This window comes from Rhincodon typus, chromosome 11 (genome assembly GCF_021869965.1).
Source record: "Rhincodon typus isolate 14 chromosome 11, sRhiTyp1.1, whole genome shotgun sequence".
Classification (NCBI taxonomy): domain Eukaryota; kingdom Metazoa; phylum Chordata; class Chondrichthyes; order Orectolobiformes; family Rhincodontidae; genus Rhincodon; species Rhincodon typus.
Genome location: NC_063342.1, coordinates 25,746,550 through 25,771,061, shown reverse-complemented (window position 1 = coordinate 25,771,061; position 24,512 = coordinate 25,746,550). Strand labels below are relative to the sequence as shown.

Below are 24,512 nucleotides of genomic sequence, written 5' to 3'. Positions count from 1 at the left end.
GTTGGAATTGTGCGAGATGTGGTTCGTGGAACAGGGAGAGGCTGTAAACTTCGAACAGGGGTCAGAGGGCACCATCACCTGGTTTATAGCAGAATAACCATCAAAAATAATAAAGAGGATGCTGAAAGATAAGTGGAATCCACAGGGTACCCCGGAGAACAAAAAAAATTGGTTGATGGATCAGAAAAAGAAAAACAAGACGGTAATGATCATCACCACTTTCTATTTGTAATTGTGAAGATGAGTTAGTACTAATATAAGAAACAACTGTGAGTTAAGCTTTAATGAGGATAAGATAGAAACAGTTGAAAAATGAAAAGAAAACAGGGCTATTTCATCACTATTCTTGATTGAACACTTAACGTTAAACCAACTTCAACTGATACAACCTCTTTAGCTCTGCGCTCCCTTCTGCCAGATCTTGCAAAGGTACAGCTATATTATCTAAATCCTTCAAAAAGGGTCCTGCAATAAGTAAACAATCCCAAGATCTATCTGGCACATCCAGGGCCTTGAAAGTCTCTGCATTGCCTCCAATTGACTGGGGCCACACACTATTTGGGCCACACACCACAGTGCAAAAAGGCAGTAATTCATTCTATAGTCAAAGATTATTTTAGTTATAGGAAAGGTTGAACAAATGTTTCGAAATGGTGCAAACTGTACTTCTTGATTTTAATTTGAAAACAATGTTTTTGCGTTGTACAAGCTCAAGTTGTTACAAACACAGGTAAGCTGTATTTTGTCAGACATCCAATATGATATCAGATTTCTAAAACAAAGTGAAATTAAGACATTATATCACTCGGTGCCCTGACCCTTCTCACAACAGCTGATTTAACACTTTGTGTTGGCATCTTTCTTTTACTTTCCATATTGCTAGATGTGTGCTTTTTTAAATTTACATCCATCCAATTTCAACTAAAGGCTTTGCCTTTCAGAGACTTGCCCATGACCATGTGCTAGCTTTTTGAGACAAAGTGTTTGAGAATAGAAGAACCTTAGACTCACCCCAATTACTTGTATCTTGGATCTAAGAAGCTTTGTTTAAAATCACTGAGCCTGATAATTATGTTATTTATCATAAAAACCAAAAGAACTGCGGATGCTGTAAATCAGGAACAAAAACAAAGTTGCTGGAAAAGCTCAGCAGGTCTGGCAGCATCTGTGGAGGAGAAAACAGAGTTAACGTTTCGGGTCCGGTGACCCTTCCTCGGAACTGTTATTTATCTGTTATGTTATTTATCATATTTGTTTCTGAAATTGAGTCTGATAAGTCATTTGATAAAGATTGCTATTTCAAGCACTTAATGGAAAATTATGACATTTAAGAAACAGCACAGTAATCCAACATATGGATGATCTTCTGATTGTGGTCCTTATCAGCTCCGAAAAAGAACACATAATGCTTTACTGCATATCTTCAAGCTGCTGGAAGCAGCTCTCTTTAAAGCAAGCCCGAATAAAAAGTGGGAACATTCCCGCAGTCAATTGGAGACAATAGAGTGACTGTCAAGGCCTGTGCATGTGCCAGATAGATCACGGGATTGTTTACTTATTGTAGGATCCTTTTGAAAGATTGAGCTAAAATAGCTGCATCCATACAGGAATTGGCAAAAGGGAGCGCGGGACTAAATAGGTTTTATTATATGAAGTTGGTTAAACGTTAAATGTTCAAACAAGAACAAGGATTATTACACACATAAGTGGTTTCGAGGAAAGCAAGATATTCTTAAGAAAATAAATATTAAAGGAATCATCCAAGTATGGAATAGCTTTGTGATGCAAAATGTCTGAAGCAAGTTACTTGGGCTTTTGAAGTTCTTGTACCATTGCATAGTGAAGGCAGTTCAAATGTTTTTGGATGCTGGACTAAAGAGTATTAAAGATCTAGGTTTTGAAGAACTGAATATCTCTTCCCTTCTTGACTGTCCGTTTACTTGCATAATAATTCACTCAGTTATTCAACAATTTAGCTCAATTTATGGAATAATACAAAGTAAGTACATTTAAGAACAGTTATTTTAATTAGAATATTCTGTTTCACAAAGTAGAGACTCTTCATTTACAGATAAATTTATGACAGTAACTTCAGAAGATAGCAGTAATTCAACATAAACTGCAAGCATTCTTCAAAATTGGACAACAAGTTTTTGATCATTTATTGCTGAATAAAGTTGAAAAAGAAAATCTTCATTTTTTTAAACTTTCACCAACGATACAACTGCATTATGACAACATATAATTGTCTCAGCACAGTACATATTGCTACTTTTAACAGAAAAGTGTATTTACAACAACAAACATTAAAGCCTTTGAAAGCCTGTCAAGTTTAGTGTATCCCAGCGTAAGTAGTACAATGAAATGAAAAACAAAGTGATTAACGATCAATCAATAGTTAATATTTATTTCAGAAGTTAAACTTTTTGAAAATTTTCCTTTGGTCCTTACTGATCAGTATTGCATTGACAGGCTAATTGGCAAAACTGAATCAACTACATATAAAATACAACATTTAAATTAATTTAAAAACTGAAGCATTGCCAGAAGTTGTACTTGTTTTACAAAGTAAGATAAGTAAATAATATAAATTTTCTTAGTGATAGAAAATAAATATTCATTTCATTTGAGGTATGACCTAATTATTTAACTATAATATATTACTAAAAAGAGAAACCTAAGTTTATCCAAAATGTATTTGCATATAAAACATTTATTCTACAAAAATTGCAATGGTTATTTTATTTTTATTATTAAAGCTTTCATATTCTATCCTTTACATGCTACAAATCAAGTATGATTCTCAAAACATATCTTGTAAATTATTTATAAATATGATTTTTCTGTGAATGTTTAACATTTTAAAATGGAATACATAAATATGTAGAATTGAAGATATCTGGACGGATGCACAGAAAGGTTTTAAGATCTATTTGAAAATAAACTATATATGGACAAAGGAATATTTTCTGCATTTTTTGAAATTTGCACCTAGTTACACGTTATTAAGTACCAAGAAAATGTTCATCAATGATGCACCAAAAGACAGACAGTCCTTAAATGACTTATTATGGTATTGTTTTGGTAGGTTTTACAACCAAAAATAATATTGATAACATTAATGTATATTTCACACAAACTCTTAATCAGGAAGATTTAGAAATACATTGGTCACACTGAGGTTCAGCACAGAACTATAACTTCATGCATTCGATGTTTACATACCATTTTATCTAGTTTTCAGGTTTTCCATCATTATCTCCTGTTCTCATGCAGTGGAGAGTCTACCTAAGGTTTTGGTGTATGATCACTTTAAGCTTTTGCCCACTTGACTGAACCAGTCCCATGCACTATCATAGATGTAATTAATGAATGGTCCTAAATTGCCATACAATCTCCCAATCAAGCGTTCCTGCCTCACCTATTGTAGCTTGCTTCTGGCGTAGTACAAGGAAAAAAAAATGTACCCATAACATGTAACCATCAATCAATTCATCTTTTACCAGGATAGTACCAGAATTAAATAGGAGCAGCATCACCATTCAGATAGGGTTAAAGCAGATAATGGTGGCATTTACTTTGGCAGTGGAATGTGGGAAGAGTAACTCAGAGTTTTGTTGTTGGAGGAGGAAAGGCAATGACAGCGTAGGGAGTCCAATTAGAAATGGCAGAATAGGGATCAACTGGCAACTTTGGGGAAGCAGGGGTAGGACACTGTGCCAACCTAGACTGGGAAGGAATGCAAGTATTACGACAATGAATAGGGGAATGGGGTGGGAGAAAATACCCTTTAATCCCAACAGGGAAACTGAAGATACTTGTAGGCCCTATTGAAGTTACCTACAGCCAGGCTATGAAGCACACTTCTCTCATCTCATGGGCTACCTTCAACTCCATGTAAGCATGGTTCTTGGCAACGTAATAGTGCACTGAGCTTTTTTCCATCTCTGAGGTAGATGGTAGTAGTTTCAGCTGTTAATTCAATTTCTTTGAGAGACTAGCTTCCAAACACTCCCTTGATTACTAATCCCTCAACTTCCTCCAAACACTTCATCTTCCAGTCCACCCAATTTAGCTGTGAATTGATTATCTAAAGTTGGGTGCCACTGACTGGCTGTTGGTAATTGCTGTCCAGCTTTTGCTGGCTGATTATAATTTTAGCTAGCTGATTCAATGAGGGGATCAAGTAGGAAGTTTTGAATAGATAGATTCTGATTTTTGTAATTATGTTTGGGAAGTGTCTGGTGCTGGCTATAATCTGACTTTCAGTAATGGTGGTAGCCTGTCACAGATTCATGGGTTTCCTGACCTGTAAGGTTCACTTTATTATGATAAACAATTCACTAAAGGAAACATCACAGCTAAGTGGTGATATTTAATAAAACTTGTTGATTTTAATGATTTATTTCTTTGACTGTGCAACACATTTTTCTACATCTTGAGATTGTGTACAGGTCCTAAAGTGCAGACATGCATGGAAAAGATATCAAACTTTGGAGGATGGCCCAGACTTCACCCTTCCAATAAGGGATTTCTGTTCACCGCATGTTGTAGATTCATTCTAAATGACTGACACACCACACAGAAAGAGCATTTTTTTTTAAACAGTATGCGAACCTAAGTTTCTGGTAGTGGAACCATCTGCTTCAGGTTAGCATTCCAGAGAAATTGTAAGTCTTTGCTTAAGGACAACATGTGGGCTTGAATGTGAGTCCAGAAAGTGGTTCAGATTTGATGCCGGTGCTTGGAATGTAATGCTGTAACGTCAAGGAGAATCTCATTGTTTGGAGAAGAAGGGGGAAAACATTAAATAATAATAACTATTTAAAGATAAATGCCATCAGGATGAATGGCTTATATTAGCCCTGATTTTAAAAAAACTGTCACATTTCCTTATCTCCTCAAAAAACTTAATAACAAGGATATAAATAAATATGCTTCAAAGCTGCAGCAAAGTGTAATATCAGGATGCACCATTATACTTGAAGGGAACTTATTATGCTACTGGATCACAGTTATAACTTCCATTTCCGATATAGATTTCATTTTATGTCAAATTCTGACTAACTAAAATGAATCTTCAATGAAATAGTTGGTATAAAATATGTTATTTACAAGGAAGATTTTTTTTTTTGTCACACAATATAGGGTTTTCGTTATAGAATTTGCACATTGTTACCAAATGCTATTCAGCAAGTACTTATATTTCAAGCATTGGCCACTACTTTTAAGTCAGTCGTGGGTATCATGGGTTTTATTTTGTAAAAAGATTTGTAATAAAGTTTTAATTCTAAAGGAGGTGTTAAAGAACATTAAGATTGACACTTTTATGGAATTTCTTCCCTTTAAAAGATTGCTTAAACACTACTGCATTAAATAATAGACACTGACGCTTAACCTTTATAACCTTCAGAATATATGGAGTGAAATAATCTAACAGAAAATTTAAGCAATAGAACAGTATATGGTTCAATAATTAAGCTTCTCAGTCAGGGCAACTTTGACATAAAACCCATTCAGATGGTCTGTATGAGCATTCCACTAAACCTATGGTGGCTGAACAAGGAAACCCTTGGACAATTCTGGGAACCCATAATTTCTCAAGTGGAAATAAAGATGATTGTTTTTAATGCTAGTTTGTATGACTAATGTATGAGTGTGTATGTGTTTTTATTTGCTATTTGTAACAAAAGCAGAAACTAAAGAACATATTTGTAATTTTGCTTCACAAAGTGAAGTCCTTCCCCTTTGATATCAAATATTGCTTCAGAATGTAGTTCTGAAAAAAATCTTTGCAATGATGCTATTGCAGACTCTTCAAGCATGTGCTAGGGTGAAATTTTGTTTTTGACAATAGCATGAAATGGGTTCATAGTGACTGTGCAGTCTGTTTTACATTGCTTTCAATTTCCTTTTGCAATGTATGTAATACAGCTTGCTAGTTCACAGTATCTAGATGAGTGAAATAAAACCAATTGCATTCTTGTGATCTTTATTTAATTGTTTTTATGAAATTTGCACTATTTAAATTTGATTTGTAACTGCCAGAAACATCACATGAACAAGAAACACTCTACGATAAGCAATTTCAACCTCAATGATTTATGACATTTAATCATGGCTGAGCACTGGGTCAGTGTGTTTGTCAGTGGAGTGAATGAAGCTAGACTATATAAGAAAGTATATTGCAGGTTTTCAGAAAGGATAGAATTTCAATCTTCTTTGTAATGTCAAACAACTTCATATATATTTGTCTCTGGGTAACATTTTCAAAGCTCAAATGTTTACTGTAACAGGGGCACATCTAAAATTAAAATATTACAATTCTTTTAAATCAGACATTGTGACTTCAGAGTCACAAACTGAATTTTATATCACCTCAGTCATTGGTGTGGATTTAAGGATTAGAATTTGGACTGAAGTAATGCTGTAATAGAAGTTGTCTACACTTTTTAATTTGTAGTATGTAATTTTTAAATCACCATTTTCACTGATTATAGTTTTGAGCACTGAAATCTTCCTTTGACTCTTGAAAAGACAATAGTACAAAATGAACTCATGATAACTTGGCAGCCCATTTTAATCGAAACTGAATTCTCTTTTTTAATGGATGTATGATAGGATGCAGATTTAATATAAGTCCTTTCTGCATTATTGGTATAAATCAATTTCATCCCTGTGCTCTTTCTTTGCTCTACTTCTTCTGAAGCATTATTATCAAAAAGATTACTACTTTCTTTCAGGCCTTGTTAATTCTTAGATAGGAGTTTTTAAACATAGAAAATAAAAGACAAGCCGTCAAGTACAAAAGTGTGCATTTCCCCTTCACCTGTCACTGAAACTATTGGAAATCAGGATCAAGTTTTGATTATTGTAAAGATCATAAATATCACCCTTTTCACTAGTTGATTTGATATGAATAAAAGACAGCAGTAAAAGAAATGTACCCATTTCAATCCAAAACAGATATTGTTGAATACATTTGCTCCTTTGTAGACACAGGTTTAGGCTTATGAAAGGGTTTAACATCAGAAAATATTAAAGATTCTATAAGAATATATACATAAAGAAGGCATAATGGTAGCAAACTACAATATTTATCAGGCTATATTTCATCCTCAACTTCTTGATCTTTTTCTGATGACTTCAACAGTCCCATCTCCAGAGGCTCGACCTTTTTTAACTTTGTATGAATCACCCTACAAACATATAAAGGATATACGTAAATTTGGTGAAATTGATGATGGTGTGATTGATAATGACTGAAATCATCGCAAATTATCTTTAAAAATATAGGGTGCCCATCACTCTGCTATCTGCCTTTGGACTATGAATGGAATAGTATTAAAAATTTAAGTTTGAAGCTTAAAAAAATTGATTGTTGATTTCACTGTGTTACACTGCTTATATTTATCTAAATTTACCAGTCATTCCAAACTCTGTTTTAACTCCTTGCTGGCTATTCCGCCAAGTTCCTTTCCAAGTCACAAATGATCCTGACTTAGAAATATATTGCCCTTCCTTCACAGTTGCTGGGTAAAGAACCCAGAACTCTCTTCTGAACCGCATCATTGATGGACCTCCACAAGATAGATGGCAGGGGTTCAAGAAAGGAAGCTCACACTACCTCTTCAAGGATAAATAGGGATGGCAAACGTCTGCTAGCCATTCCCTGTGCTCACAACCTACAAGATATTTTTAAACAATTCTTGCTAACTGATTCTTCCTGCTTTCATGTTGAAACCTGCGCAAACTAAAAACACTGGAATGGTTTTAGGTTTCCTAAGATTCTAGCATATATGTACTGAAGTGCCTGGGGAGGAATTCGTCCTACTTCCAATTTCAAAAACTGAAATGATAGTTCATGAAAAATGGCAAGGAAGATTCTTCTTTATGTGAAAATATGTATTTTGACTCTAGGGGGGGCAGAATTATTATGGTCTTTTTTGAATTAAGTAATATGTATTGCATCAAATACAATCAATTTTCATTTCAACAATTTTGTGTCCCCTTGTTCATAGTTTTAGCTTTCCATTGTCTCTGATTGCATAATGGTGTTGCATAGAATAAAAATGATCAGTCATTAGTCCTTTGTGACATAAACAGTTGTATGTAAAATGTGTTGAAAGGGTAGGCTTTAGAGTTGGTGTTTGGGTTAGCAAGTGATTTTGTAGCAAATTAATTGTCATGTGTATTGATGCAGTTTTTGACATTTAGAGGGAGATGTCCCAATTGAAACAGAATGGTTTAGAAATACACACACAATGCCCAGTGTGTTGGCAGTACCAGAAACACTTCCCAATTGTGATTAGTGTAACAGTCAGTAGCACAAACATGAATAATAATAAGTTATTTCCTACAAACCATGAAACTCATCAGGATAATTTTCAAGAATACAAGTGAAGGGGATAGCCAACAGTTATACTTTATGAGAGAAGATTACTGATTGTTTGGCGAGTGATTAGGACAGGCATTGCCAATGGGGACTGCAGATGTTAATGATGATTGACTGTTAACTGCCAGGCTTTGTCTGAATTTCAAACCCGACAAGTTGAGTGGTCTAGGCATTGCCACAAGGCATGAACCAAAAAATGGATGAAACCTATTTTGCTGAGTTGAAATAGGCATAGCACATGTGCATGTTCTGTCTACAAAAAAATAAGGCCATCACCTTGATGCTAAAATAGGGAGCATCAAAGTCAGCCTGCAGGATAATAGCTACACTGATCAGATCATTTCTTGCAGCATCAGAATTCATGACAACTGTATATCTTACTGTTTTTCCTCGAACAGTGAATCTTGAGAGGGGCCCTAAGAAAGGTGTATTAGGTTATGAGGGGCATAAATTGGGTGGATAGCCTCCAGGGCCATGGACCAGAAGTTGGAAAATGGAAATGGTGAAGACAGATCTTTGTTAGCGAGTAAAGACACTTTGGGCTGAATAGCCTTCTTCTGCACTGTAAATACCAATGAGTCTACAAGTCTATATCAATTAAATTCATGAAAGCCACTAAAGTCATCAGTCTAGGCCCTTAGAAGTGGCCAGATTAACCTGGAAGGTAAGGTATCTCAAACATTTGAGCAACAGGTGAAGCAACAGCAACAGGAGTGGCATTTGCCACTATCAGGACTCTGCCATCAAGCCAAAAGTACATTCTGCTTATCAAATAAATGAGTAATGTGGTACAGGCAGTCAGTTTTTTACGGTACTTCTGACTTGCCTTGTCTTGCCTTTTAGTGCAGACACAAACTCAGGCAGCTTGTTGTGTTTGCCAGTCTGAACTGTCAAGGGAAAGGATGTGTTGCTATGGCACTGTGCTACACCAATATGATACCTATATGTATTCGTAGCTTACACAGCAACCACACTGAATGTGCTTCAACCAAACAGCCAAGTCTCAAAGTCCAAGGTGTGTAATCCTCAGGCTCAAAGGGATGAATGGCTTACTCCTCTATGCTTCCAATCCTGGCTGGCAACTGGTCTTTATACATGGCACCAGCAGCAGGTAAGCTGCAAGCTCCCAGCATTAGCAAGCACTTCTACTGCTAATGAGTGCAAGCTCTGTGAGGGCAGTGGTGTAGTAGCATGGGGCATATTTATTGGGGTGGAAAAGCTGAGAATTGCATAAAACAACTTGCTAGAGCTCACAGAGAGAAACCCTTCATGAAACTCCCCTAAATTGGTGCATAGCCAATTTTGCAGAAAATTTAGCCAATTTTATTTCTTTTAGGCCAGAGCTTTGACAACAGAACAGATCACTGCAATTTGGGTGGATTCTCCCATGATTTTACATCTAATAATTCTAAAATTACACGGAAAACTTTAGAAATACTAATCCAAATGTATAACTGTTTCCAGTCACTGGAACTCTGCATTGGATTGTCCTCATTACCTGACAACCCTGAGCAGCCTCTGAGGCACACACATTAAGTTATGACCAATACACAATAAGCTAAATACCTTCCTATTGAAAAATATAACTTTAAGTCATGTATCGTGCAAGTAGATGTCGAAAATTCATTTTAAAAATGCAATGTCTGAATAAAGGCATTCAGCAAAGTTTGTAATATGCCTATCACATCACTGTTGTTTGCAAGAATGTTACTTAGCCAAATAAGGCAATGTAACCATTTTAATGGTATAATTAGAAGGGATTTGGAAGAGCAAATTTATTTTAGTGGTGTGTCTTTTTTTTGCTTCATCAGAATTGATTGGTTATATTGTCACCAGCATGTAACTTTGCTTCACCCTGACGAAGGAGCAGTGCACTGAAAGCTTGTGATTTTAAATAAACCTGTTGGACTATTAATTGGTGTTGTGTGGCTTCTGACTTTGTCCACCCCAGTCCGACACCGGCATCTCCACATCATGACTCATTGAGAGCATGCATCTAAGGTCACGACCAAAGAAAAGAAATGGGGTTGAAGTTTGAGTGTACCACTGTATAAAGGCAATCATTCCGGAATCCTGCTGAAGCATGAAGTATGATGGCAGTAAATTCTGGAAAATACTCATTTCCTCTCTACTTCACTTTCTTCATTTAAGCCTTTCCTAAAATCTTCATCTACTAAGCTTTTGGTCATCTGGCCAGATCTAATATCTCTTTATGCTGCTCAACGTCATATTTGTTTTATAATGTTCCTGTGAAACTTTTTATCAGTTATTAAGTTAATGGCACGTTATAAGTTGTTGTGCGTCAACAAAGGCCTGACTCTACATTGTTACAAATGCATGGTGTGGGCTCTGTAGTTTAAACAAGATGATTTGGAAGACAATAGTCCAATATTCATCAGTCTCATTAAAAAGGAAAGTCTGCCACATATGTCCTCAATTTTTAATTTTGCCTCCTTCTCAGAGCCACTATTCTGTGTCTCTGTCCCTACCCATTTCACCACTACTGCCCAGTAACCGAGCTAGCGCTTCAATTAAAATTAGCAAAATTATAAAGACAGTCATTTTTTTTTCTAATCTTGGTGAAGATATACTGTTGCAGTCTTCAAAGTGTTATGGAAGTTGGATAACCATGCAGGTTGTTCAGTTCTTTATAAAGCACTAGCTCTCCTTGAAAGACATTAATTTAGACATTGAATTTGCTCTGGTGCTGTACAGGTTAATACATTTCTGAAAAAAAGGGTTTCGCATACAACTGTTAATCCAATAAGTTAATCAACATGATAAAATAGCACCTCAGAGACACTTTACATATTAGCCTATGCAGTACATTCCACAGGAATGTAAGTCCCTCAGTGTTCAGCTATGAGATTGGGGAAAAAACATGTACTCACCAACTGACAATTGCATAGCTAAGAGCCACAATGAGGAGTGAAATAGCGTAATGCCAACAATAGCACATGGTAATAAACATCATATTGTCATGACTAGTTTGATCCCATTCAGGGCTTCCATTTGGAGGATACAGAATAAATCCAATCTAAAAAATGAATGAAATAATCTGGGTTAAAGAGATGGAAGATATTTGTAATTATTTTTAGATTTCACCAATAGCTATAAACTAAGTTTCTCTTTAAGGAACCAATACACTATTTTAGCATGATAATTATTGTTTACTAACGATACTTTCCTCACTAAGTCCAAAAGTAATATGGTGTAATTAGAGAACAGAAACTGATCAATAATGTATAAACTGAGATAAAAGTACATTCTGCAGTCATATTCCTGTAGTATCATACAGACCAATACAACATGCATTAATCTAGAGAAGGTTTGTGAATGGGTGCCTCAGGAGGAAGTCTGGAAATTGGCTAGAACCACTGCAGTCTCAGAGGAGTAAGTATAACTATTAGAGGACATATACATGGAGTCCCAGACAAGAGTAAGAGGGAGTGTGAGGGACAGTGACAGTTTGAAAGCCAAAGTTAGATTGCACCAAGGATCAGCAGTGAATGCCTTCCACATCCTGAATAACATGGATGTTCCAAATGAACAAGTGAGACAGGAAGAGCAATGGTCAATAATTTTGAAAATGAAATTGAGATACATGGTGGTGTGATGAAAACATTACCAAGTCTCTGTGGAAGAAGAGAAAAGAAAGAAGCATGAAGTTCAGTAGAGCAAAGATCCAATTTATGGTGGTCAGGTTGAGCCAGGCAAGAGGGTCAGAGTGAAGGTTTAAAAATTTTTGATGAAGACTTGGAGAAAGGAAGTAGTTTCAAGCACCTGGATCAGTGACAGCAGAAAATGCAAGTACAGAAGGGGAAATTAAGTGATAGGTTAGGTCTGGTTGGAGTAATTGGAAGGAGTACAGTTTAGTATTATGGGTAAAAAAAAAAGTTTGAAACCAGCCTTGCGATATCATGCAGAAAATTGAGCAATATCTAGAAGAGAGGAACAGCAACTGGATGCTAATAAGATCTAAATGCTGGATACGTTCATAGTCTCTTTCTGCACTATAGGGATTCTATTTGGCTCATTGAGTTTGTACCGATCTTCTGAAGTATATCCCATCCAGACCCAGCTCCCCAATCCTAACCCTGTAACCCTGCATTTCCCATGGCTAATCCACCTAGCCTGCACATCCCTGGACACAATGGGGCAATTTAGCATGGCCAATCCACCTAACCTGCACATAGAGTCATAGAGGTGTACTGCACAGAAACAGACTTTTTAATTCAACCCGTCCATGCCGACCAGGTATTCTAAATTAATCTAGTCCCATTTGCGAGCATTTGGCCAATATCTCTCCAAACCCTGGGATTCTGGGAGGAGCACCCAGCAGAAATCCATACAGACACAGGGAGAACATGCAAGTGCCACACAGACAGTCATCCAAGACTGGAATTAAAGCCCGGGTCCCTGGCGCAGTGAGGCAGTGGTGCTAACCACTGAGCCACCCAAAAAAATGGCAGGGGATGACTTTGATCCATCAACTTCTGACTTCTGGGCCCAGCACGCTCCTGCTGCACCACTCTAGCTCTGTTGAGTGTTAGGAGAAGATAAAATCAGGAAGCAGCACATCAGGAGGTCAGTGAGGCTTGTGGGAGAATAAGAGAAATTGGAGATTCAAATGGAAGGCCATCTGTTGCAGAAAGAGAGAGGAAAGATTATGTGGTGAGTGATGAAGGTGGGACTACTAGGAACAAGAACAGAAAGGTCTAAGGACAAATGGAAAGATGAAATAGCAAGAAACTTAAACGGAGAAGAATGGATGAGGGCTGGGTGACTGACAGGCAGAGATGGAGAATGGTGACCAACCAGCATTGTGGTGGTCCCAAGTAAAATGGGAGAAGCCAAAAGAACAGTGAGATTCCTTGATACCCAAAAAATATTTTATGAAACATATTGATCTGAAGGAATTTTATTAATATTTTTAAAATATATTTGAAGTGCATATATAGTGTGCAAATAAATGTTAAATTTAGACCAAGAATTACCAAGCTACCAAGCAAGGTTGTGAAAACAAACACACAAATATAATTAAACAGTTAAACAAATGTACTGACCTAATGATTTTCACTTTTTTTTTATTAAGTAATGTTTAGTGTGGTTCAGGAATAATTCCTGTATATGTGATATTATCTCCTTGCCATCTGGTTTCACAAAACTTGGCAGTGAGCCCATCAAAACAGACATAAGAACAGTACAACTGGAAGGGAAAGGGCAGTTTAGATACCAAATTACTTCGTCTGGATTGCCATGGTTTCCTGCATTTGCTTGCAACATTAATTATTAGTTAACATAATTAAAAAATAACAGACTTGTGCTCATCATCAGCACTCATTTAAAACATAGGCGGCCTCTGTTGTACTATGACAGGATGTTGTATTCCCTGTCTCTTCCGTGGAACATTCAGATGTAAATTATGCCGCTGTTCTCTATTGAATGTTTGAAAAATAAGGGAAAATTACAAAATATGCAAAACATGCAAGTAACATTAGCCATGTGAAAACAATCAAAATCCCTACAGATTAAAACAATCAGATGAACTACTTTCTAATTCAACACAATATTTTATGTAGATACTCTAAACCCCTTTAAACTACAGACTCCATGGTTTAACGATGATTGTGATTTCATGTTTTTTATCATACTACCAATGGTAACCTGTATCATGTCTATAATCTAAGGAAGATTCTAAATAGAAAGAAACGTTTTATTAAAACAGGGAATTGGAAATCTTAATGAAATGACATAAAACTTGCATTTAAAATGTGTTCAGGACATTTTCACCACTGGCATTAAATGAACAAAAATCAGTTGAAGTCCCACAAAATATTATGCAACATTTCTCATCAGAGAAACTGCAAGCAAAACAAAACTTTTCACTGTATCTAGGTACATGTGACAATAATAAATCAAATAAAAAAAACAAACATATTCTAACATGCACTTTCTGAGATTGCAACTTCTTTGAAGATGTTTAAATTTAGATCATAAAATGGAGTTCAATTAATAGAGTATAAATTCACCAGATTCCAAACTATTGCTCTTGTTCTACTTTTATTACTTTCAGGCTAAATTGCCCTGGAGGAATGTGTTATGTCTAGGAAGAATGGAAAGAGCAACCTAGACAAAAGCAAGGATGATGTGAAGACTGGGCTGTGATTTTAAAGGTAATTACTACATCTTACATCTAATTATCGTATCACTGACAGAAGTGAGCACTGAAATGTCTCAACTCCACAAGGTTTGAAACACAGTACACATACCTCCCTACTGTTATGTACAGTACTAAGTGCATAAAAATACTAAATAACCATTATTTTTCAAGTCAGCATATTCATTGAGGTCTGAATAATAGTGTTGGAGAATGAGTCATATTAATATGTTTGTTACTCAAATGACAGCTTGAAGCAGTAGATTAGACTTTTGTCCTCACTGTACAACTAATAATTTGATGGGATCACATGGAGTAAAAATCAGGCATATTCTATCAGATCTGCCCCAGCAAGTTATGATTAAGACACTGGTGTAGAAAATCTACACTTTTGGTGCATATTTTCAACACCAACTTTTTCAACTGTAAATCGGAGTGGTATGTTCATATTCTCATTGATGCTCAAGGACCCATAGGATGAAATGGCCTAACTAGTAATCCTTTAAATTCTTTCTCCAAAGATACTGCATGACCTGATGAGCATTTCCAGCAGTTCACATTTGATTACAGATTCCCAGTATTTGCAGTATTTTGCACTTGCATTCTTTAATTCCCTTAGCTTCACCCTCTCTAACCACTCCTCTACCACAATACTTTCCACAAAGTCTCAGTTAGCTGCCCCATCAGAAATTCTCGTTATTGGCGAATTGCTTGGGAAAGTCTAGCAGGCAGATGCAGCAAACCATTTCTAGGGCTAAGGATTTAAAAGATCCAGGGATTGATTTTTGCTGAATAACTTAAGGGTCAAAAAGCCTCCAAATTGATCAAGCTGGTCAAGTTGTAAACTGAAATGCTAGTTTAGCTCACATGTGCTGCTCCACAAAAATGACATTTAATCAGCTTTTGAGCACTTGGCTTTTGAGAGTTACACCTGCAGATTTATGGTTTAGAAACTTCAGGCAAAGTCAAATTATGCTAGTCAGTAATTAGGACTGAAATCGTTTTCTGAATCCAAACTTTGAAACCACTGCTCTTATCAGCACTATACCCATTTAATAGGTGTTTTCACCCTTTGGTCACCTACAGTTTATGGATAAATTCCTGACTCAAAGTTAATCATTGCCAAGCAGGAATCAAGGAAAACTGGATTCTGGATAGTTAAAACAACAGAAAGGGTATGATTCAGAATGGACCTTAAAAGAGTATTTTATAGAGCAGGTAAATTGAAAATACTACGTCAAACTAAACCACGCAGTTGCACATAGAGACTGAAGACTGATAACTGGAGATTCCTCATCACACAAAGAGCAATCAAAACAATTGGTAGGGCTAACTTGGCAACATAGCGGAAATCTTGAATCATTTCAGATTCAGGTGAACAGTGTGAGCTGGGTTTTTAATTGCAGGTCGGTAGCTGCAGGAAAGTCAGGAAATCACCCAACTCGGCAAACTGGCCTCATGTAGTTCTCATTCCTCAGGAGTGGAGGCAAGTTGATAACCGGAGGCAGCCAGGGAAGCGGGTGAATGCTGAGGCTGGAATGTCCACCTTCATTCTCTGACGTTTCATCCCAGCTTTGTAAAAGTCTTTACCCATCCCTGATTGCCCCTCATTAGCCAAGCCACCTAATACCTCAAGTCCATGCCACTTAATACCTTCCACAACACCTCCATATCCACTCAGCCAATGTCCATTATGGACAGATCTCATGGCAATGGGAAAAAAAAGAACCTCTAAAGCTCTATTAGTGTTCTCATTTAGATAAACTTGACAGAGAGAAGTACTCTTACACATTAACCCTTTCAAGGATTTCAAATCCTCTCAGTGGTCAATCTGTAATAGAGAGCAAACAAACTTCTATCCGATAACTACATCAAGGACAGTTAATCCCTTAACGGCCTTTTCACTCAGTCAAAATCCAATAGCTTCCTTCTTACCAGCACTGTGGATGTACCTAACTCCCATTGACTGCAACAGTTCAAGAAAGCAGCTCATCACAACCTTCCCAAGGGCAATCAAGGATAGAAAATAAATGCTAGTTTAGCATTTTTCCATGAATGAATAAAAAACTATTGTAATTCAAAATGTGATCACAGCCCTTCCACTAAGAGAAGTGCTTTAAGCTCTTTGCTTTAACTACATTCCTTGGGAAATGGTAAGAATAATATCTATTGAAACTTTGGGAGCAAATGGTATATTTTTAATCCAAGCTCCACCAGATGTCCTTTCAACCTATGTGTTCTCGAAATGTGTGATTTTGTTTTACTCTGTCTGATGCAACCTAGTTTATACAAAATATTTTTAAAGGGCTAGGGCTAGAAATAATTCAGCACACAACATTTAAATAGGTGTTATCTCCTTACATTTTTGCCATAAATTTGTGACTCCCATTCTGCAGGTTATGGCTGTTAGAACAGCAAAAATTGGGTCAAATTTCATATGGCCTTACAGAGATTGGGTTTCTCGCCTGTGTGTTTCACACCCTAGCCTATGAATAGGGTGTTGATAATGAACAATTTATTGCCACAAATTTAATTTTGCTCCTTTATCCTTGCTTCCTCTCTTACTACTAACTTTATGTTTGTTTGTTTTCTCTCACCAGTGTTAACCAGTCATTGTCTCTTATTCTGTTTTCCTGGTTTGACAGTAGAATTTGAGGATTTTGGGAAGCATAAGTGCTAATAGTTTATGGAAGGGAGAGGGGAAATTCAAACCAAAAAAATTACTTACCTGCCAGAACCAGCTGCCCTGCAGTATACAAAGGCTTGTCCTCAAAAGTTCCAGTACTATATTGCCCCGGAGGAAGACTTCAAGAAAGATGCTAAGGGAACCGCCAAACACTGCCACCAATAGCAGGATGTGCACATGAATGTCAAGCATCGCACGACCATGAACATGGTAATAAAACAAAAAACCTGCAGAGTAAATAAAATGATTATTGTGCGGCAGGTTGGGTGGCAAGGAATAGCTTCTTTGTGACTCCCACACAATTCAGATTTTACCAGCTGACCTATCAAATGTATGGAAGTCAAATGTTATTAATCTCTCCTAAAGGTGTTGTGTCTGTCATTTGCAGGTGAGCTGTTCCATGGGGTTCTCACAGTTGCTGGTTGCAACTTTGACAGAAGTATCACTGAAACAGAAGCAGATAACTAGAAAATATTCAGAGATTCAACCTGTTTTAGCTTTTGCACTGAAGAGGAATATGCAAAGTTTAACCATTAGCAAGAATATCCAACGATTATCTACACTTGTTCCTTGTTCACTTCAATCACCAACACATATGTACAGGAACCTCTATCCCCAATGCATGCTGCAGAATTTAAGATAATAAAGTGGCAATAATGAATGTAATTAATTAAGCCTAATAATGAACTTCATTGTGTATTCACAAATTACACAATATACTTACAAAATAGCTCTGGAGAATTTATACAATGACCCCAAAGGATCTAATTAGATCCAAATAAAAATTCTACAGGAACTGCATTTTGAATTACAAAACAGCATTCCTGTAGGGCCATCAAGCTCAATTCCATATACAACATTGTAACATTTAGTAAAATCTTTCTTTTTTCTCAATATTATTATCATTAGATGACTTTTTGATAATATTAGATAAAATATCATGAAGAAATATCTTTAAACCCAAAAACTAAACAAGTTTATTTAAGATGAAATTCCAATTAGCTCGTTATTGTGCATAGATTAAATGTGTCACTTTAGATATAGTTATGATGGTTTGGGTTCTGCCAGGGCCACTCAGCTCCTGACTTCATGATCCAAACATGAACAAAAGAGGTCAACTCCACAGTTTAGGTGAGGATGACTGCCTTCTAAGCATGACATCAGGGAGCTCTGGAAGAAGTAGAGGAAATGGGAATTGGGGAAAACCTCTCTACTAGTTGGAATCACATCTAGCACAAAGGAAGATGGTTGTGGTTGTTGGAGGTCAATCACCTCAGTCCCAGGACATCTCTGCAGGAGTTCCTCAGGGTAGGATCCCAGACCCAACCATCTTCAGTTAATTCATCAACGATCTTCCCTCTAACATCAGGTCAGAAGTGGGGGTATTTGCTGATGATTGCACAATGTTAAGTACCATTTACATCTCCACAGATACTGAAGCAGTTCACGTCCAAAGCAGGGCTCATTTCTTTTCCAGAGCATTCTGAGATATTTTTGAGGGCCACCTTTTGTGTTTTTAGTGCTACTTTGTTTCTTTCTCTCTAATTTTTCATACTCACCTAATAGCATTACCTTCTCCAATTGTGTTATTTTTACGGTATTCATCTTTACGTGGATGAGATAGCATAAATACGAAAAATTGGATAAGTTCCTGTCCATTTTAAGGTTGGATCTATACATATGATATTTTGTTAATTATTGTCAATAAATTGTCCATAATCTGTTACCAAATTGGGATCATGAAGTGACAAAGTTGATGTTAAATGTTTCAAATTTATTCAATGATGAGTTAGCACAGGAGTTTCCAATTGAAAACCTGTCAACTAGTTTTAAATGAAATGATTCCAAGCATTTCCTCAGGTTAAATGTCATATAAACATTATACATTTGGTTTTGCACACTTTCTCATCAGCCCATTCACCCCACCCACACCTTGAAATGAATCTGAATCATCTATGTCCTTCACTCAAACCTCAACACCCTCACTCACTCAACAGCATCATCGTTTCCATTCACCTTTTACAGACGAAAAAATAATCCATGTAATATTGGATTCTATCACATTCTTTTTCTCTTAAAGAAAACGTCTGCACAACAATTTGTTGATGCAAGAAGAATGAAACAAATTAGTTGGATATCCAGAGATTGCAGTCTCCAAGTCTCAAACTCAACTCTTGGTGGATTATTTTTCTACTAAATTATTCTTTGTAGACGATACAGTTTTATTAAGCTAAATAAACAAATAAGCAAGCAAAGCAATACTCATGACTATAACCATGTTTGAACCAGTTAGATTTATAATAGCTCAGCCTTAATCTACTTAGACATGGGTCCTTTTAATGAAACCTTATTACAAAGCTTCGGAGGTACGTGACTGTCCTGAGCTAACGATTGAAAAAGATTTGATCGCCAACTGATTCAAAAGAGGAGTTTTCTTTTTGCTGATATTTAGAGTTTTCTACAACCTCAGGTTAACTCAAGTCAGACCCTCCCAGTTTAGGATCTGGGCTCATCTCACTGCACTCCTCCCTGAGTCACTCACAAACCACTGCAGCTTTGGCCGGGACATTGTGCAGCTTTGCTCCAGCCACAGTTCACTCACTCCCACCTTGCTGCTCCTCCAATCACAGACTCTGTCCCTTGAGTGAGGGAATCTGAGTGGAGCAAGAGAAGGTCATACTCAATGACTGGAGGCACAACTCCACACAGATTTGGTCTCTCTGACATATGGGTGGGGTGAGACTTTTCCAAGGTTGGTCACAACCTTGATTAAATTTTCGTCAGCAATTTGATCGCTTTCAGGAGAAAAAACTTGCCCACTGCCTTTGTGTATTTTGAGCACTGGTTCATATGAAGCAAGACCCGAACAGCATCCAGGCTTGGGCTCGTGTGGTAAGTAACAGATGTGTCACACAAATGCCAGGCGATGACTATGTCCAAAAAAGGTAGAATTCAATCATTTTCTCTTGATGTTCAATGGCATGTCCATCACTGAATCTGCCACTATCAACACCCTGAGGTTAATATTGTGTGTGATGGAAGAATCTCCATTTGCCTGGTTGTGAGCAGCTCCAACAAAATTCACGAAGATGTGACTGGCACCCCATTCCACACTTTCAATATTTAATCTCTCCACAATCAACAGACAGTGACAGCTGTGTGTGCCATCTACAAGATGCACTGCAGGAACTCAGCAAGACTCTTTAACAACACCTTCCAAACCAATGACCTCTACCAACCAGAAGGACAATGGCAGCAGATGCAAGGGAGCTCCACCAGCTGCTGGTTCCCCTTCAGGACAGACCATTCTGACTTTGAACTCTCTGTTCCTTTACTGTGGCTACTTCAAAGTCTCTGAATCCCTTCCCAACAGCATTGTAAGGACACCTGAAGGACTGCAGTAGCACAGGAAGTTACTCATCCACCATCTTTCTACAGGCAATTAGAGATGAGCAATAAATGGGCCTTGCCAGTGATACTAATGTTCCAAGAATGCATTTTAAAGAAACATTCTTTTAATCTACATATAACATTTGGGTATACTCTTTACGAAGATCTGAAAGTCCAACTTTTATTGGAACTGTAGTCATAGAGTTATGCAGCACAGAAATAGACCCATCAGTCTGCCTCGTCCATGCCAACCAGATATCCTAAATCAATCTATTCACATTTGCCAGCATTTGGCCCGTACTCCTCTAAACCCTTCCTATTCACGTACCCATCCAGATGCCTTTTGAGTATTGTACCAGCCTCCACAACTTTTCACCTGACTGCTCATTCCATGGATGCACCACACTCTGCATGAAAATGTTAACCTTTAAAATCTTTCTCTTCTCACCGTAAACCTATGCCCTCTAGTTTTGGTTTCCCCTACCCTGGGAAAAAAAATCTTGGCTATTCATCCTATCCATACCCCTCATGATTTTAAAAACCTCTATAACAGTCATCCCTCAGCCTCCAACACTTCAGGGAAAATAGCCCCAGACTATTCAGCCTCTCCGCAAAGAACAAACCGTCCATGCCCAGCAACATCCGTGTAAATCTTTTCTGATCCATTTGAAGTTTAATAACATCTGGTCTATAGCAGGGAGACTAGAACACAGTATTCCAAAAGTGGCCTAACCATTATCCTGTACAGCCACAACAATGATACCCCAACTCTTATATTCAATGCACTGACCAATAAAGACAGGTGTACCAAATGCCTTCTTCACTACCCTGTGTACATGAACTCCACTTTCAAGGAACTATGAACCTGCACCTCAAGGTCTCTTTGTTCGGCAACACTCCTCAAGACCCTACCATTAAGTGTATAAATCATGTCTTGATTTGCCTTACCAAAATGCAACACTTCACATTTATCTAAATTAAACTCCATCTGCCACTCCTCGACCTATCGACCCATCTGATTAAGGTCCCATTGTACTCTGATGTAACCTTCTTCACTGTCCACGACATCACCAATTTTGGTATCATTTACAAACTTATTAACTGTATCTCCTACCTTCACATCCAACTTATTTATATAAATGACAAAAAGCAGTGGACTCAGCATCAATCCTTGCTGCACACTGCTGGTCACAGTCCTCCAGTCTGAAAAGCAACTCTTCACCACCACCATCTGTCTCCTGCCTTCAAACCAATTTTGTATCAAAATGGCTAGCTCTCCCTGGATTCCATGTGATCTAACCTTCCTATCTTAGGGTCACCATGCCTCAGGTAAGGGGAGAGGTTGAGAAGAAGGGTCCTTCATCGTAACCTCAGGTAGCACAGAAATTGAACCCATACTATTGGTGTCATTCTGTACTGCAAACCAGCTATCCAGCCAACTGAGCTAACTAACAAACCCCCTCCTCTTACTAGAGTTAATGACTAAGGAAATTATTGTCTTTGAATTACATAGAATTACCAATTTGCCAGGTAAATTCAGTAATCCTGTGATTTCCATATGGAAGAAGAGAAGACCATAAGACGTAGGAACAGAAGAAAGTTATTTGGTCCGTCAATCCGCTCCAACAACCATGGCTGATCTGATAATCCTCACCTCCACTTTCCTGCCTTCTGCACATAACCCTAGATTTCTTTACTGGTTAAAATATATATCTCAACCTTGAATATAATTAACGATCCACCCTCAACAACCTGCTATGGTAAGGAATTCCACAGACTCATTACCCTCTGAAAGAAAAAAGAATCATCCTCATCTCTGTCCTAGCTGGATGACCTCTTAGTCTAAGATTATGCCCTCTGGTCCTATACTCTCCCACATTGGGAAACATGTCTACCCTGTCAAGCCCCCTGTGAATCTTATATATTCCAATAAGGTTACCTCTCATCCTGGTAAACTCCATTGAGTAAAGGCCCAAACTTCACAAACTCTTCAATAAGACAATCCTTCCATACAGTAGGTCAACCTAGTGAATATTCTTTGGATTGCTTCCAATGTCAGTATATTTTTCTTAGATAAGGGGACCAAAAGTATTCACAGTATTCCAGCTGTGGTTTAATTAGTGCCTGATATAGTTTTCTTAAAACTTCCCTGTTATATCCTTTGAAATAAATACCTGCATTCCAATGGCCTTCACTATTACATATTAAACTTGTCTGCAAGTGATTTATGCATGAGGACTCCCAAATACCTCTTGTGCTGCAGCTTTCTGCAGTCTTTCTCCAGATAGATAATATTCAACTTCTCTATTCTTCCTGCCAAAGTTTGTAAGTTCCCATTTTCCCACATTAAGTTCCATCTGCCAAGGTTTTGCCCACTCACTCAAGCTTTCTGCATCCCTCTGCAGACTCTTTGTCTCATCCTCAGCACTTGCCTTCCCCTTTGTTTTTGCATCATCTGCAAACTTGGCTACAGTATATTTGCTTCCTTCATCCGAGTCATCAATATATATTGTCAATAACTGTGTCTCCACGACTGATCTCTGTGACACTGCACTAGTTTACAGGCAACGGACCATGACAGTTAAGCTCCAATTCTATGAAGCACATTCCCTCCTTGTGGAATTGCCCACCAAGAGCATGGGATATCTGAATTTACCCTGACTGGTTAAAACTGGTGATTAAGTAAAAATAATTGTCCTGCAACTATTCTCTTACATGCAAGAAACTCTATCAGGCTGAAAAATGTAAAACCGCGTGTATAAAGCACGAAACATCTGTTGTTGGCAAGTATCTGTGTAAGGTAGTAACTTGAACTCTGTTTGATGGCTGTTTGAACAAAATCATTGCCACATTAGCCAATTTGTATTCTAGATCTTCCTCCGTTATTCAGAAAGACATGCATTTATCTCACATGTTTAGCATTACATCTCACAGTACTAAAGAAAATGCCCCTGGAAATATTGGTGGTCATCTCAGGATGACTCTGGATCAGTTTCTAGAGCTCAGAGGGTGGCAAAACTAGTCCCATTATTTAAAAGGCAGGGAGAGATCAGTTAGCCCAACATCAATAGTGGGGAAAATGCTAGATTATATTTAAAGATGTGATAACAGTACACTTGGAAAGCATTAACGGGAGACTGGTTAGTAAGGTTAGATCACATGGAATGCAGGGAGAACTAGCCATTTGGAAACAGAACTGGCTTGAAGGTAGAAGACAGTGGGTGGTGGTGGAGGGTGGCTTTTCAGACTGGAGGCCTGTGACCAGCGGTGTACAACAAAGATCGGTGCTGGGTCCACTGCTTTTCATCATTTATATAAATGTTTTAGTTGTGAACATGGGAGGTACAGTTAGTAACTTTGCAGATGACACCAAAATTGGAGGTATAGTGGACTGTGAGGAAGGTTACCTGAGAGTACAACAGGATCTTGATCATCTGGGCCAATGGGCCAAGGAATGGCGAATGGATTTTAATTTAGATAAATGTAAGGTGTTGCGTTTTGGAAACGCAAATCAGGGCAGGCCTTATACACTTAATGGTAAGGTCCTGGGGAGTGTTGCTGAACAAAGAGATGTTGGAGTGCAGGTTCATAGTTCCTTGAAAGTGGAGTCCCATGTAGGCAGGGTAGTGAAGAAGGCATTTGGTATGCTTGCCTTTATTGGTCAGTACACTGAGTATAGGAGTTGGGAGGTCACGTTGCAGCTGTACAGACATTAGTTAGGCCACTTTTGGAACACTGTGTGCAATTCTGGTCTCCCTAGTATAGGATGTTGTGAAACTTGAAAGGGTTCAGAAAAGTTTAACAACAACAAAAACAAAGTTGCTGGAAAAGCTCAGCAGGTCTGGCAGCATCTGTGGAGGAGAAAACAGAGTTAACGTTTC

At 37.7% G+C, this 24,512-nt stretch overlaps 1 protein-coding gene across 1 annotated transcript in view; it reads right to left on the bottom strand.

Moving 5' to 3' along the window:
- Positions 1-3,468: 3,468 nt before the first annotated feature.
- tmem45a (transmembrane protein 45a) overlaps positions 3,469-24,512 on the bottom strand; it is a gene marked incomplete at its 5' end in the record, with an annotated part of 25,699 nt that continues 4,655 nt past the window's right edge. The window contains 3 exons of the mRNA XM_020514005.2: positions 3,469-7,199; positions 11,287-11,432; positions 17,284-17,468. Of these exons, the coding sequence (XP_020369594.2) occupies positions 7,106-7,199; positions 11,287-11,432; positions 17,284-17,468 (425 nt within the window). The remainder of the gene's footprint in view (positions 7,200-11,286; positions 11,433-17,283; positions 17,469-24,512) is intronic.